At 42.0% G+C, this 16,584-nt stretch overlaps 1 protein-coding gene across 2 annotated transcripts in view; it reads right to left on the bottom strand.

Moving 5' to 3' along the window:
- The window catches only part of Gabrb1 (gamma-aminobutyric acid type A receptor subunit beta1), a 409,215-nt gene that overhangs the window by 28,768 nt on the left and 363,863 nt on the right, over positions 1 to 16,584 (bottom strand). For both annotated transcript variants that reach the window (XM_004658682.3, XM_045130001.1), the window contains one exon: positions 42 to 179. In XM_004658682.3, the coding sequence (XP_004658739.2) occupies positions 42 to 179 (138 nt within the window). The remainder of the gene's footprint in view (positions 1 to 41; positions 180 to 16,584) is intronic.

Here is a 16,584-nt window from a genome sequence, read left to right on the forward strand (position 1 = left end):
ACCAAAGCACTCCAGGATCACTGTGGAGGAGACAGCCTCACCTGTTGTGAACTCCACCTTCTTGGACACCATCTTGTAGTCAACAATTGAAAACTGAGGAAGCTCGATCTTATTAACCCCAGTGACGGCTCCCTCTCCTCCATTCCAGTAAAACTCAATGTCATCAGTGGTATAGCCATCTGAAGAGAAGAAACACAGCCTGGTCACACAGAGCTCAGTGGGTCTAGAGATTCATTTCGAAGACAGTCTGTAGCCAGAGGGTACATCACCAGCAAATGAGGGCAAAGTAGCATTGTGACATTTAGACGGTAGATCGTTTTCATTTCTGATGGGAATCGCTGCCATTGGGAAATAGATGCACCTGGCTTGAGTGGAAATGCACTGTTGCATTGGTTCTTGGTACCTGAGGTCACTACTGCAAATTTGTTTTCACTGTGTCTGCCAATGGCCTGGCAGTAGAATTTGGCTATGCATCATCCAACAATTAGAACAATTACAACAACAAAAAGAGGCAATAGTATTTGAACATACATTTGTTAAAAGGTTGTGGTGGTTTAAATATCGAGCATCCCCCATGGCCTCATGTGCTTGTGATTTCTTGACCCCAGCTGGTGGAGCCTTGCTGGAGTAGGCGTGATCCTGGGTCGGGCCTGGAGATCTTAGAATACTGCCTCCCTCGCCCATGCTAGTATTACCTGGCTCACTCTTGCTACATCCTCCTGGCTGATTTGACAAGATGTGATGCCTGTTGTCTGTTCTTGCTGTGTTTTCCCCACCACAGTGAGATGACCCCTTTGAAACTGCGAGCCAAGTTAAACCCTTTCCTTCCATAAGCTTATTTTGGTTGGCCATTTTGTCTCAGCAACAAAGTGGATCAGAGGGAATTATGGGATGAAATAGAGTCAAAGTCCAAATTTAAACCTGTGTTAAGTGATCAAGATGTTGAAAGAAGAAATTTCTTTTAGAAATACACATTTCTTTCAGAAATATACAGTTCTTTCATGCAGTAGATGGATTCTTTTTTTTTTTTTTTTTTTTATTTTTGAGGTAGGGTCTCACTCTACCCCAGGCTGACCTGGAATTCACTATGTAGTCTCACAGTGGCCTTGAACTCATAGCGATTCTCCTACCTCTGCCTCCCAAGTGCTGGGATTAAAGGCATATGCCACCACACCCAGCCCTAGTAGATGGATTCTTAATACTTTGATACCTTGAAATTTATGAAGGTGAGTCTTAATGAATTTTGAGGAACATAGAAGAAGGCTGTGGATAACAGTGGAAGGGTCTGCCCCCCAGGCTTTGGCATTGAAGGTCCTATATTGATGGCTATTCTCCTCCTTGTCTGTCCCCACTTTGCAGTAGTGAGCTATGGTCACGTGTAAGAGTAATTGGCATAACAAAGATGCATGGATATGCCTAAAATTCTAAAAATGATTTAAGACTTTATTAAAAGCCGACTTTTAAAATACCAGTTACAGACAAAGGTGACCTTTCCATTTTCTTTTTGTGTTCACCTCAAGAAGTAGCAAATATTTTCTGTTTTTAGCGGAATTACTGACACTTGTGTTTCAAAGGTAACTCTCTAAGCACTTCATGGCATATGTTATGCTAACCTACTTTTGATTAGAGGAGTTACACCTTTTCAGGAGGTTAAAAAGTGCTTAAGATTTAGAAGTTGAATGCCAAGTGCCAAAGAGTTGCCATGAACTTACCACTGCAAAAATGAAAGGCCTTCTAAACTAGTCTTCTTTCCTGCCCCCATTTTTCTTGGGGTGAGGGTGAGAACAAGCTGCCTCCATGTTATTTCTTTTAAAAATATTTAAAAAGATGTTTATTTATTTGCAAGCTGGGGTGGGGGGATAGAGAGACAGAAGAGAGACAGAAAGAATGAGTGTGCCAGGGCCTCCAGCTGCTACAAACAAACTCCAGATGCATGTGGACTTTGTCCATTGGGAATCACATGGGTATTGAGGAATCAAACCCAGGTTGTTAGGCTTTGCAGACAAGTGCCTTCACCTCTGAGCCATCTCTCCAACCTCCTGTTGCTTCTTTCTTTCCTTTTTTCTTTTTTTTTTTTAAAGAAATATTCTTATTGGGCTGGAGAGATGGCTTAGCAGTTAAAGAGCTTGTCTGCAAAGCCAATGGACCCAGGTTTGATTCCCCAGTACCCACTTAAAGCCAGATGCACAAGGTGGCACATGTGTCTGGAGTTCATTTGCTGTGGATAGAGGCCCTGGAGTGCCCATTTTCTCTCTGTCCATCTCTATTTGTCTCTCTCTCTCTTCACAAATAAAATACTAAAAAAAGAAATAGTTGTATTATTTATTTGATAGGAGAGAGAGAGAGAGAGAGAAAAAAAGAGAGAGAGAGAGAGAGACTAGGGTCTCTTGCCTCTGCAATCAAACTCCAGGTGCATGAGCCACTCTGTGCATCTGACTTTATGTGGGAACAGAGGAGTAGAACCCTTGCAAGCAAGAATTCTTAACTGCTGAGCTGTCTCTCCAGCCCTGCTATTTCTTTTTTATATGATTCTTTTAAAGTTTGCTTTTTGGAAAAAAAAAAAAAAAGAAAAAAACTTTTTTGGGGCACTAGAGAGATGACTCAGTGGTTAAAGGCACCTGCTTGCCAAGCCCAATGGCCCAGGTTCAATTCCTCAGTACCCACGTAGAGCCATATGCACAAAGTGGTGCACGTGTCTGGAATTTGTTTGCAGTAGTAGCAAGAAGCCCTGGTGTTCCCACTTCCTCTGCTTGCAAATAAAACTTAAGAAACATAAAATTTGTTCTTTGACAATTGCACATAAAACACACACATTGCATTTTGGTCACATAGACCCCACATTAGTGTCCCTTACCTTCCCCCACCCCAGTCCTGCTGAATTCCTTCTTCAGTGTTACCTCTTTTAGAAATATTGGCTTCTAGCCAGATATGGTGGTGCATGCCTTTAATCCCAGCGCTCAGGAGGCAGAGGTAGGAGAATCGCCGTGAGTTTGAGGCCACCCTGGGACTACCTAGTGAATTACAAGTCAGCCTGAGCTAGAGTGAGACCCTACCTTGAAAAACCAAAAAAAAAAAAAAAAAAGAAAGAAAAATAATAAAATAAAAATTAAAATAAATGGCTTCTTTGTAGTGGTTTGAATCAGATGTACTTTCATAATCTTGGATGTTCTGAATGCTTGCTTTTGGCCATGTGTCTTGTCCTAGCAATGAAAAGGTTACTACCTTAATCTCCAAAAAGCTTGTTTGAATTCTTATGCCTGAACCTATTTAATTGCTCAAATATAAAACAACAGCCTTGTCATATGCGTCACTTTTCTCCCATGCCTTACTCTATAAAGGTACGGTATATCACAATACATTTCAATATATTTTTTAAATTTCTCTTTAAACAGTCTCCCGGTACATCTAGGAACTTGCCTTCTCTTCAAAGTCCAATAATCCAGCTACCTAATTCAAACAAAGACATAGAAATAGAAGATCTTTAATGTTAGACATAATCCCTGGCATCTGAGAGGCTATGCAAACCTTCTGACCTATGGGCTTGGCGTGATCTCTGTGAACCAACTGGAATGTTAGAACTTTAGGCCAAGCGTTAGCATGCCTCTGCAAGACCGCTTCCTCACATCTTGAGTTAAGAACCCATGAATACTTTCTGCCCAAAAGATAGACAATAGGTAGATAAAGATATGCAGCTATCCAGAGACGCAAATGGACAAACTGATACATGATCTGCCTGTCCAGCAGTGAAGAAAGCTGCTTGTCAAGTTCAGCCTCAGTAAATTAACGAGGTGTCAGGTTACAACCTAGATTACAATGGTGGGAATATCGGGCAAGGCGTGTGTGAGCCAGAGAGTTGAGAGAGTCCCGGATGGTTTGCAGTTTGGGTCTAGAGGGGAGCGGGAGCGAGTGAGCCCCGTCAGCCACCCCCGCCGTCACCTTCTTCGGACAGCAGCGGAACTCCTCAACACAGCGGACAGTACACGCAGGGGGGTGTGACCACCGGCCAGTGCAGACTCGAGCAGTCACAGTACTTTTCCCATAATGCCATTTCCCTTTCCACAGTTTAACTGTGACCTAAAGCTAAGTATTTAATGGGAATATCCAGATTTAAACACTCACACTTCTGAAACTGCACATCCATATGAATAGACTATGAAATCATATATATATATATATATATATATATATATATATATATATATATATATGTGAAGTCACCAGTTCATAAAAGAAAACCTTTGGTAAATATGTTGTTTAGGTGTGAGTAAATTGATATATATATATATATATATATATATATATATATATATATATATGTATATCTGTCTGTTGTTGTTGTTTGTTTTTTGAGTTAGGGTCTCACTCTAGCCCAGGCTGACCTGGAATTCACTATGTAGTCTCAGAGTGGCTTCAAACTCATCGTGATTCTACCTCTGCCTCCCAAGTGCTGGGATTAAAGGTGTGCGCCACCACGTGCGGCTGAAACCCTATGTTTTTGTGCTTCATCCCACTTGAGACGAGTCATCACTGTGTCCTACACACTCTTGCCAGATTTTGTATGCTATCTACCCATTGCCCACATAGTGTCCTATATCAGTTCTCAGATCAACTGTCAGTCCTGCAGAACCTGTGTTCAAATAGCTCTCCTTGATAGAGTAGCCACATCCACGTAACTTTTATTACAAATCATAGTAACTGGGGCTGGGAGCCAGCTCAGTTGGCAAAGTACTTGTTGTGTAAACATGAGGGCCTGGGTTTTATCCCAGGATCCCATGTAAAAATGCCAGGCATGGTGCTGTGCATTTGCCATCCCAGCATTGGAGAGGCTGAGAAAAGTAGATCCTTGGGGCTCCAGGGTCAGCTAGTGTAGCCTGCTTGGTGAGTTCTAGGCCAATGAATGACCGTATCTCAAAAAAAGATGGCTTTCCCACTGAACAACACCTGAGCTTGTCCTCGGGCCTCCAAACACAGATGCATGTGTATCCAGATGTATGCACCACACATAAAGACTTAAAAAGTAATTGTTATAATTATTCTACTGTGGGTTATTTCTTATCTATTGTTTTGAGTAGTTATAAATATAATTGTGTCCTAAGTGTAAATGCACAGGAAAACAGACTGTTTAAAAGTTGGCACCTCCAGTGTGTCGTGTATACACTGGGTGCCTTGGAAGAGACCTCCTTGCCATTGAGGAGGGACTATTGTCGTCAACAATTCATGCAGTCCCTGGTCTGGGTCTTTATTTCCAAGCTTGTGCACTTTGTTTAACTTAACCCCGTTAGGCATAGTGTTCCAGGCACGGAGATAATTACAGATGATTTGAGGGGAGAAAAGAGTGCTCATTCCAGTTCAGGTAGACGCCTGCGTTCTCATGGGACCAGTAATGGCAGCTGGATCCAAAGAAAGAACAGAGGCCCAGAAACACACTATTATTCAAAGGTTACACAAGAACATTTTTCGCCACAGAGAGAGAACATCAATTTACTCACACCTAAACAACGTATTTACCAAAGGTTTTCTTTTATGAACCGGTGACTTCACGCAGCGTCTCAAAGCCTGAGCACTTGGATACCAAGGATGCTGTTTCCTAGCAACAACCACCACACAGTGTAGCTCTCACAATTTCCTCTCAGCCCCTGGGGACTTCTTAGTGGTGCAGAAAGTACAGATAGAATTAAGTTGATGTCAATAGATGAAGATTCATGTAGCTCGTAAACAGTGGAAGCATCTGGACGTTAGTGCTCTCCTCTGCTGTCTGAGACCCTTTATTTGGGATGCATCTTCTAATGTGGAAATAAAAGTTCCTCCCCCCTGGGCTTCATAGAGCTGGGGAGGGTGGTCGAATTATCGTTCTTAGTTGTGTTTCAGGCAATACACAGATTTAAACTTTCAATCCATGAGTGAGCAGAAGTGAGTGGATTTACTTTGGTAGTGAAGCCATGCATAGTAAAATAAGGAGTTTCTTGGCATGGGTCTTAATGGTCCCAGGGCCATCTGCTGATGGTGATGGACTCAGGGTGAAGCAGTGATCCAGGCTGTTGTACTTTGAATGTGAGTGAAATGCACATGTTGAAACCTTGATTGCCAAAGCAGCCATCTTGGAGGCGGGGACTTTCTGAGGTGTTTTAATTCCCGAGAGTTCGACCCTCAGGAATGGGATCGAACATGACCATGAAGGCAGGTTCCTTGTGGAAGGCCAGTGTGGCTCCCCCTTGCTTTTGTTTTGTAGGTATTTCCCCTTATACCATAGAACAGTTCAGCATGAGACCCTTGATCTTGGACTTCTCAACCAATGCATGTTCTGTTCCTGAGAATTCATTCAGTCCATGGTACTCTGTGACATCATCACAAAACAGACATGGGTCTAAAACAAATGACTGCACAGCAGAAGCCCTGGACCAGATTAATTATTTGTGAGTAAACATGTGACCCAAGTTGGTCTGGTCCTAGAGAAAACCAGGACTTCTACTCGCAGAAGAGCGAGAGTTTCTGACTCTTGTAGCTATTTAAAAGTAAGAACCTCCAGGCTGGAGAGATGGCTTAGCCTTTAAGGTGCTTGCTTAAAAAACCAAAGGACCCAGGTTCAATTCCCCAGATGCACAAGATGACGCATGCATCTGGAGTCTGTTTGCAGTGGCTGGAGGCCCTGGTGTGCCCATTCTCACTCATCGTCTCTCTCTCTCAATAGAAAAAAATAAAAAAAGAAGGAAATTCTGAGTAGCAAGTGGCCAATGAAGACATGAGACCTTTTGTGTTCACATCAGTCACTACATGTTTCAGGACGTTCTAAATTTCACTTGTGGTCAGCATTTCAACAGCTGTTAGAAAACAACTTATTGAAATAAACACCATAGTTCCCCTTATAATTAAACAGTAGCAAATGTTGGAATTGAACCATGCTCTTAGATTTGGGATCAGAATAAGGCATCATTTCTGGGTTCTTAAGCCTACCCTGGGAAGCTCCCTTGTTTCTTCTAATTATTTTTATTTTTCAATTTGAGACCAAGAGACAGAGACAGAGACAGGGAGAGAGAGTGAGAGAGAGGGGGGGGGAGAGAATGGGTGCACCAGGGTTTGTAGCCACCGCAAAGGAACTCCAGATGCATGCACCGCTTTGTGTATCTGGTTTACACAGGACCTAGAGAATTGAACCTGGGTCCTTAGGCTTCTCAGGCAAGTGCCTTATCTGCTAAGCCATCTCTCCAGCCCCAGCTCCCTCATTTATAATGAGATCTAGGGCCTAATGCGAAGCCAGGTACCAGAACTCTTTGTTCTACTCCAGCCTTCACATCTGTTATGTATAGACAATATAAAAATTCCCAGAATTTTTTCTTGAGCCTTGCTCCTCCCTATCTGACCATTCACACTGCCTGTTGTATTCATCCTTATCTGCCCTACATGATACTCATTTAAACACAGATGTCTTTGGCAATATATGTATTTTTTAGTTTTTATTTATTTGAGAGAGAGAGAGAGAAAGAGATACGGGTGCACCAGGGCCTCCAGCCCACTGCAAACAAATTCCAGACACATGCGCCACCTTGTGCATATGGCTTACGTGGGTTGTGGGGAATTGAACCTGGGTGCTTTGGCTTTGCAGGCAAATGCCCTAACCACTAAGCCATGCTTCCCGCCCATTTTTTTTTTTTTTTGTTTGCTCTGTTCTGTTTCCTTTGTCATATTACAGGTTGAACCTAGGGCATTACTTGCACACATGAGGCCAGTGTTTACCACTGAGACACATTCCTAGTATCTAGACATTATATTGAGCGTATTAAAATGTATTCACATCTCATGTTAAATAGAATGTAGATATCTCCAAAAAATGTTGAACTGAAGCTGGGGAGATGACTCAGTGAGTAAAGCCTGTTGAACAGACCTCAGCACTTCTCTGTGCTCACATAAAGCCGGACCCAAACATTGGTAATGGTATCCCCAAGCGCCCACACAATGGAAGAGCCAGGAGAGACAGCTGGCAAGTGAGAGCCTGTCTCCAGAAGGGGGTTGTCTCTGAATACCACACATGCTCATACATGTACACATGTCATACATATACACACAAATAATTAATACAACATAGAAAAATATTCAACAGAATTTTAACAAAAATTATCAAATTTCTGTAAACTCACTAAGGTAACACTATTAGTTGCATTCATTTTGGAACCAATCATATAAGACCCTTGAAGAGCTTTCAGCATGCAAACATTTAAAAAATTTTTTTTTTGTTGTTTATTTATTTGAGGGCGACAGAGAGAGAAAGAGTGTGAGAGAGAGAGAACGGGTGCGTCAGGGCTTCCAGCCACTGCAAACGCATTCCAGACGCCTGTGCCCCCCTGTGCATCTGGCTAACGTGGGCCCTGGGGAGTTGAGCCTCGAACTAGGGTCCTTAGGCTTCACAGGCAAGCGCTTAACCACTAAGCCACCTCTCCAGCCCATGCAGACATTTTTTAACCTATGCTGATTGATGTCTAAATGGCTTGGCTAAACCTTGATCACCAAAGGGTCACCTGTAAAATGAGTAACATTTCCTCTAGATCTTTATGTCCTTGGAATGTACCAGCTCCTCCTAAATTTCCAACAGGGACGACTCTGGATGTCATCCTCAGATCTCTCGACCCTGACTGAAGGCCATCCTAAGTTCAAAATTGGCTGTCCAGTAGTCATTGCCTACAGGGTTGGATTGTATGCGACAGGTTACGTCTTTGGTTTACTGGGCTACTGCCTCTGGGGCTGCCCCTTTGTCTGCTCTAATTCCGACCTCCTCAATCATTTTTCTGCTCTGTGTTGATGACAGCTCACTCCTGTCCAGCTTATGCCATGACTGGTGCATGTGGCTAGAGAAGATCAGAAGATTCCCTAGTCTACTCATTCATCCAGTTAAGTGTCACAAGTTCCATCAGCTCTTTTAATAGTCAGGTGACTTTCTTCTCCTTTTGTTCAGGAGTACAAGGTCCAAGGTTGTCCCTATTAAATGTTATCTAATTTGGGGCTGGAGAGATGGCTTAGCAGTTAGGGCGTTTGCCTGTGAGGCCAAAGGACCCAGGTTTGATTCCCCAGGACCCACGTAAGCCAGATAGATGCACAAGGGGGTGCACACATCTGGAGTTTGTTTCCAGTGGCTGAAGGCCATGGCATGCTCATTCTCTCTCTTTCTCCCTCTCTCTTCAATAAATAAATAAAATATAGTTAAATTCTTTTTATCTAATTTGGTTTGATATCATTTGTTTCAGTCCATTGAATTTTGATTTTTGCTGTTGTTTGCTTGTTTGCATTTTCTTAGTTTTATGTTATCTATAAATTTGGAAAACATTTCTTCTGGCATGAAGTTGCCTTGATTGAGACAAATGTAGAATGACAGAGACGAGGGAGGCCTTGTGACAGTCTCCTGGCGATATCCCTCCAGGCTGACGTCAAAACATTTTAAGCGGCATTTTTCGGAGTGGCGCCAGCATTTATCCATTTAATATTTGCCTAATTGTTTTAGCCTGGTGTCTGCTTCTCTGTATTCATCGCATTTTCTCGATTCATTTAGTTTGCAGCCCTACCAAATAAGGAGAGGTGTGTTTCTATTTGTGTTTAGAGAAATCAAGCTTCCTCCACAGATTACCGATTCCTTGTCGACAGTCTGAATCTTGCACGGACTGAATCAATTTCATCAGCCTTCCTGTCTGTAGAATTTACCTTTCGGGACTTTCTGAAAAAAATGGAATGATCCATTTCATTCCATCAATACCAATAGCCACGTGGTGTGTGGACAATAACGCCCCCTCCTCCTCCTGTTTTCTGTTTCCTGTAATAAGTGACAGTGGAGTTATATTGCACCATGTTTTGTGGGTGGATATGTTTTAAGGGAACTTTTGGCCAAAGATGAGAACCAAGGTTGTTCTATGGCCCAAATCCATAGTAAGGTGAGATATAATTGCACTTGGAAATGCTAATTCTATTAGTCAATGGCTGCCTTGTTGTGTGATTATTGCCAGTAAGATTTGTTTTTCAAGCCGGGCGTGGTGGCGCACGCCTTTAATCCCAGCACTCGGGAGGCAGAGGTAGGAGGATCGCCAAGAGTTCAAGGCCATCCTGAGACTACATAGTGAATTCCAGGTCAGCCTGAGCCAGAGTGAGACCCTACCTCAAAAAAAAAAATAAAAAATAAAAAAAAAAAATAAAAAAAATAAAAAAAAAGATTTGGTTTTCAAAATAGCCTGTAGCCTTAATAGTCAAATGAAAGAATAGTTTATGTTCTGGGAAAAAGCAAAAGAACCATACTCACTCAGGTATTTCTGTTTCCTAACAAGTGATAAATACCTCTGTCCTCTGTTCCTAACACAGAGCTCCTAAACTCTGCTGGGATTTCCTGCCCGACAAGAGGATCTGTTGTTGTGCCAATAAAGTGATTCGGTGATCCTCTCTAGCTCCTGGATGAGGGCAGGCTGCCGGGGAAGTGCAGACTTCACTCTGAACGCTGACATTTTCAGCTCCTCCTTCTCTAGTCTTAGGGAGGAAGAAGGACTGGAGACTGTGTCCATGACTACATGATTCAAACCCTAAGTGGGTGGGGTTCGGGGAACTTCTGAACTGGAGAACCCATGAAAGTGCTAAGAGATGGCTTGTCTTGGGAGGTGTGTCAGGGCTTGTCCCCTACCCTCCTCTTCATCACTCTTTGCATGGTTTCCTCCAGGCCATGCTTGAGCTGTTATCATCTAACTCTTCCTGAGTTCTATGAGCTGTTCTTAGGGATTATCGCCATGGGGGCATGCTTGTGAGAACCTCCAGGTCAGGTCAGACATACTGTGGATAACCGGGCAACACAACAGTTATGATGGCCATCTGACAAAAAGGCAGTCTTGGATACTGAACTTGTAAAACCATGGAGTCTGACCAGTCCCTGGATAGTTAGTACCTGAACTGAACTGATGGACACACAGTTATTGTCCAGATGGCAGGAGAATTGGTTCTACTGAAAACTGGCATATTTGGTATATATAACAATATCTGATTTTCTGTTTGTAGTAGTAACCATGGGGTAGATTTTACTGAGATTCCCCTGGTTTATTTTTTCTTGAAATTGTTTTATATTACCTAAACATTTAAAGATTACCCTAACTTGAACATTCTTTCTTTAAAAAAAATGACTTGGGGGCTGGAGATATGTCTTAGCAGTTAAAGCGCTTGCCTATGAAGCCTAAGGACCCATGTTCAACTCTCCAGATGCCACACAAGCCAGGCGCACAAAGGTGAGGCAAGTGCAAGGTCTCACATGCCCACTAGGTGGCGCAAGCATCTAGAGTTTGACTTCAGTGGCTGAGGCCCTGGCATGTTAATTCTCTCACTCTCTTCCCCTCTGCTTCCCTCTCTCTTAAAAAAAAAAATTACTTGGGTGAAAGCTGGGAATAAATTGTGACTATTAAGATCTGAGTACAATCCTCTAAAAAAGATGAATGTCATAGTACTGTGACCAAATAGCATGTACTCATTACAAAGTTGCTGAGAAATCTGTTTAAAATTTAGACAACTTTATGTTCAATACTGTTGTCATGATTCACAGAAGGCCTTGCTGTCAGAGGACGTCAGAGGGTCACTCTGACTGGGTGGCACCTCTGCCAATAACTTCTGCTCTTATAAAAACTCTTTTCCATTCAGAAACTGGTGCCTGCAGGTCAAGATCTTATAATACAATACTTTCCAGAAAATAGAACAGCCACGTTTATTTGGAGGCATGGAAAAGAATTAACTCTACAGCAAAGAATCTAAGTAAGTGTGTCAATATCAGATTGTTTCCAAATCTGGTTTAATCATGAATGATGTTTAATAATGCTTGATCCACTTGGAACTGTTAAAGTTGTACATTATTGCTGTGTTTCAAAAATTAAAAACTGAAGGAGTGATTGGCCCGTAATTTTAACACACGTGTAATATCCCCCCAATATGCCTCTGTTTATGAAACATAAAATCCCTTTGAGGATAAATAGGACCATGAACAAATACATATTATTTAGCTAACCAGAATGTACAGTTTTATGCTCTATGCCTAAAGCCATGGACCAAAAATTTAGATAATATATAAGTTATTTTTTTAACCACTTAATATCACAAATCTTGGAAACTATTCATCATGGTACCCTACTTTTATTTCTGGTGGGTTCATCCCTGAGTGGTTACTGAGTTCTGTTTTGTTTAAATTCTTTTATGTAAGTGTGGGTGTGGGGGGCAGTGGGTCATTTTTCACTGAGAAATTTTGGTTATATGAAGTTGTGATTTGACAATAGAACATATTTTAGAAAACCCATTAAAATCTGCAAAAATAAATCCTGGCTGGAGAGATGGCTCAGTGGTCAGGGCACTTGCTTTCAAAGCTTAACCATTCAGGTTTGATTCCCCAGTACCTGTGTAAAACTAGATGTACAAAGTGGCACATGCATCCAGAGTTCTTTGCAGTGGCTGGAGGCCCTGGCATAAGCATCCTTTCTCTCTCTCTCTCTCTCTCTGACTCTCTGGTTGCAAATAAATAAATAAAAAATATTTTTAAAAAAATCTTAAAAGAAAGTCCAATAACCACACACAATCGGTTATGGTAGAATGTTTGCATCATGTTAAGAGGACAAGACACAGTAAAACTGGTGACAAAATGTGCATGTATGTGCACACACAGCCAAGAATGCACACGGACATAGTAGCGATTTCCTGCGGATGTTAAGAATATAGATGTTTTGTTTGAAAACTTTTATATCATGAACATGTAATGTTCTTAAAATTAAAATCCCAGTAATGTATTTTTATGTTCTAGAAATTACCTATTTTTTTTGGGGGGGGGAGCAAAGTATCAAAACTGTGAAAATCAACTCATTTAACCTGTAGAGGGCACTCAAGACATTTCAGAGATTCCAGATTGTGTCCGAAGATATCATTCTTTTCAGTTAGGAATGGGAGTTTTCGTTTATTCTTGATGCCTTTAATTTTGGATCATTGATTCTCACAAGGTTTTTCTTTGAAATGAATTTATATTAAATTATGCTAGAACAGTTATGGCTAGTTTACCTTATCAAAATTCAGATTTTTAAACTAGAAATACATTTATATACATGTAATTAATTGAAGCCAACTAAAGTAAAAATGAGCTCTCTTGGTATATTCGATGTTTTAAGTTACAATTTTTTTTTAAACTAATATCTTGAGGCAGACAATCTTTAGTACTTTAGCTGTGCACACAAAGTAGCAAAAATCTATGTGTTGCACGTGACTTTTTGTTTGTTTGTTTTTGTTTTTCGATGTAGGGTTTCACTCTAGTCCAGGAATTCACTATGTATTTTCAGTGTGGACTTGAACTCATGGCGATCCTCCTACCTCTGCCTCCTGAGTGCTTGGATTAAAGGCGTGCGCCACCATGCTCAGCTATGAATCCGTTCTTCATATCCTTCTGTTGTGATTATGTAGCAGGCAGCAATAAAATATGATAAACTTAAAACTGCTGTCATTATATCATGTTAGAGTGAAATTTCTTTTCTTTTTTTTTTTTTTTTTGAGGCAAGCCCAACAGACTGGCACTTTTTTAAGACAAGGGAACGAGGGCTGGAGAAATGGCTTAGCACTTAAGTGCTTGCCTGTGAAGCCTAAGACCCCTTTTTGAGGCTCGATTCCTCAGGACCCAAGTTAGCCAGATGCACAAGGGGGTGCACGCGTCTGGAGTTCATTTGCAGTGGTTGGAGGCCATGGCACAGCCGTTCTCTCTCTCTATCTGCTTTTTTCTCTTTGTCACTCTCAAATAAATAAAAATAAACAAAAATGGGGCTGTCACACTGATGCCTCCATTCTCAAGCCAAGTCACCCTTGTGCTTCTACCACTGACTGTTGCAATCTCACCTTGGACCATGCTTCTCTGACCACAGATCTGTCTTCTTGGCATAGTGCACACTGATTCCAGGAACCCTATTTTTGCCGTACACTGTATCCTCAATGTCTGGCACCTGCTGGGTATTCAATTAATCCATATTGAACAAAGGAATAAATATGAAAAAAATAAAAAAATAAAACAAGGGGGTGAGAAAATGAGAGAGAGAGAGAGAGAGAGAGAGAGAGAGAGAATTGGAACGCTAGGGCCTCCAGCCACTGTAATTGAACTCCAGATGCATGTGCCACCTTGTGCGCGTGCATCATCTTGTGCATCAGGCTTATGTGGGACCTGGAGAGTCAAAAATGAGTCCTTAGGATTTGTAGGAAAGTGCTTTAACTGTTAAGCCATCTCTCCAGCCCTATTTTTATTAGCTTATTTTAAATAACCTGTCAGATCCTGATTTCTTTCTCCCTTCCTTTCTTTCTCTCTTTCTTTTTTTTTTTTTTTTGAGGTAGGGTCTCACTATAGCCCAGACTGACCTGGAATTCACTATGTAGTGTCAGAGTGGCCTGGAACTCATGACAATCCTCTTACCTCTGCCTTTAGAGTGGACTAAAGGTGTGCACCACCATGTCTGGCAGATTCTAATTTCTTTTAGGTATAAACTCTTTTTTAAAAAAATGTTTTGCTTATTTTTATTTATTTGAAAGCGACAGACACAGAGAGAGACAGAATGGGCGCACCAAGGCTTCCAGCCACTACAAATGAACTCCAGATGCGTGTGCCCCCTTGTGCATCTGGCTAACGTGGGTCTTGGGGAATCGAGCCTCGAACCGGGGTCCTTAGGCTTCACAGGCAAGCAATTAACCGCTAAGCCATCTCTCCAGCCCTAAGCTCTTATTTTTTTTTTTTAATTTTTATTTTATTTATTTGAGAGCGACAGACACAGAGAGAAAGACAGATAGAGGGAGAGAGAGAGAGAATGGGCACGCCAGGGCTTCCAGCCTCTGCAAACGAACTTCAGATGCGTGCACCCCCTTGTGCATCTGGCTAACGTGGGACCTGGGGAACCGAGCCTCGAACCAGGGTCCTTAGGCTTCACAGGCAAGCAATTAACTGCTAAGCCATCTCTCCAGCCCTAAGATCTTATTTTTAAGCCTCACATCTCTTTCCACTCACTCTCAGATGACACTTACTAAAACCAGTGTTATTCAATACCTAAATCCATCTATAGCTGTAAAAGATGTGGTCTCTACATTGGATTTTTTACAAGTGTATGTTTTCCCACCTATAAGACTCATAATATAAAGCTCTTAGACATTTAAAAAAGGTAGACTTTATTTCCAAGCAATAGAGATTTTCCTGTCCATTCTCAACTGTCTTCAACTATCCCACACTATTTGGACCTCCTCCAGGACCAGGCTGGATAGCCTTCGCAAAGCAGAGGCAATGAGCTCTATGGTTCGCTGACCATCATGAGATCTCACGTAATTCCCTGGCGTTTGGCACGCACGTAGTGTAGATTTCTATAGAGCTGACTCTCCACCCGTGGGTTGCATCGATAGCTTATCTGTACTCACCCCCAAGTGTTAGATGGCTGTCACAGAGGTTATTGTGTTAGGCATGTTGGACACATTAATATCTGTGTTTTTAAAATTGCATTGTGTCTGGGCATACTGAAGAAAAAAAAAAACACCCTCTGTGTGATTATTATTGGTTTTGCTGGAATTGATTTTTCACTCCGTGTAATTTGGCAGTTACATTGATGGAGCATGTGGCTCACTGCCATTTTATTTATGTTGGAGGCTTTTTTCCTGATGACCATGAAATGGGAAGACAGGCAAATAGAAATTTATCTTTGGAGCTGTCTGGCATGGACTGGCTGTGGGCTAGCAGTCAGGAAAGGCCACGGCTCTGTGGTTACTGCCCAATCTTTGGCCTGGAAAGAAAAAGCAGTGATGATAATTTTTGCTTTTCACGTGGGGACAATGAAAGTGCAGACTCTCATGACCTGCCTGATTGGGAAGGCTGAATGCTTCCAAGTTTCTATCTGTGGAAATGGGGCCAATAATCTGTGCTACCTGACTCATCGGGAAGATAAAAAAGGTCATTTTGCAAAGTTACAGCTGCAGAGTGCTTCTTAGAAGCCATCCATCACCAGAACACTTAGAAGCATTACACAAGCATCACATGTTGCTTCAGGTCCAGTTTAGAGCAGGGCTCTTCAACCTCAGGTGATCTGATTGCAAAGGGACGCAATATTTATTTTTTGGTTGTCACAAACCAGGTTGGGGGATGTGGGGTGGCTGCTGGTATCTACTAGGGTATGGTCCCGGATGCTACTAGAAAGGACTGTAGCCTACATGAAAGAATAATCTAGCACAACCTATTAATAATGCCAATATTGAGAAACCTTGCCCCCCACACCCATTATGGGATGCTATGCTTGGCAGAGTAGTCCAAGCCATAAGCCATTTGTATTGGTGATGTGATGAGTGAGTACAGGCATATTCTAAAGGGTCAGCATTTGTAGATGGGGAAGATGGGAAATTGCTTGGCAACCAAATCACATAGAGAATTTCTTCACGACAACCCGAATGTCTTACGCCAGCCACAGCCTGGCCTAGACAGGAAGGTGTGGTCACCTACGCTTGGAGTGAGTTGCTGATGAGACAGATCACTGGACATCTGAGTGATAAGCACAGAAAATTCTTTGCTTCTTGTTTTAAAAGCTACTTGTGTGAATTTAAGAG

Source organism: Jaculus jaculus, chromosome 11 (genome assembly GCF_020740685.1).
Source record: "Jaculus jaculus isolate mJacJac1 chromosome 11, mJacJac1.mat.Y.cur, whole genome shotgun sequence".
In the NCBI taxonomy this organism is placed as follows: Eukaryota; Metazoa; Chordata; class Mammalia; order Rodentia; family Dipodidae; genus Jaculus; species Jaculus jaculus.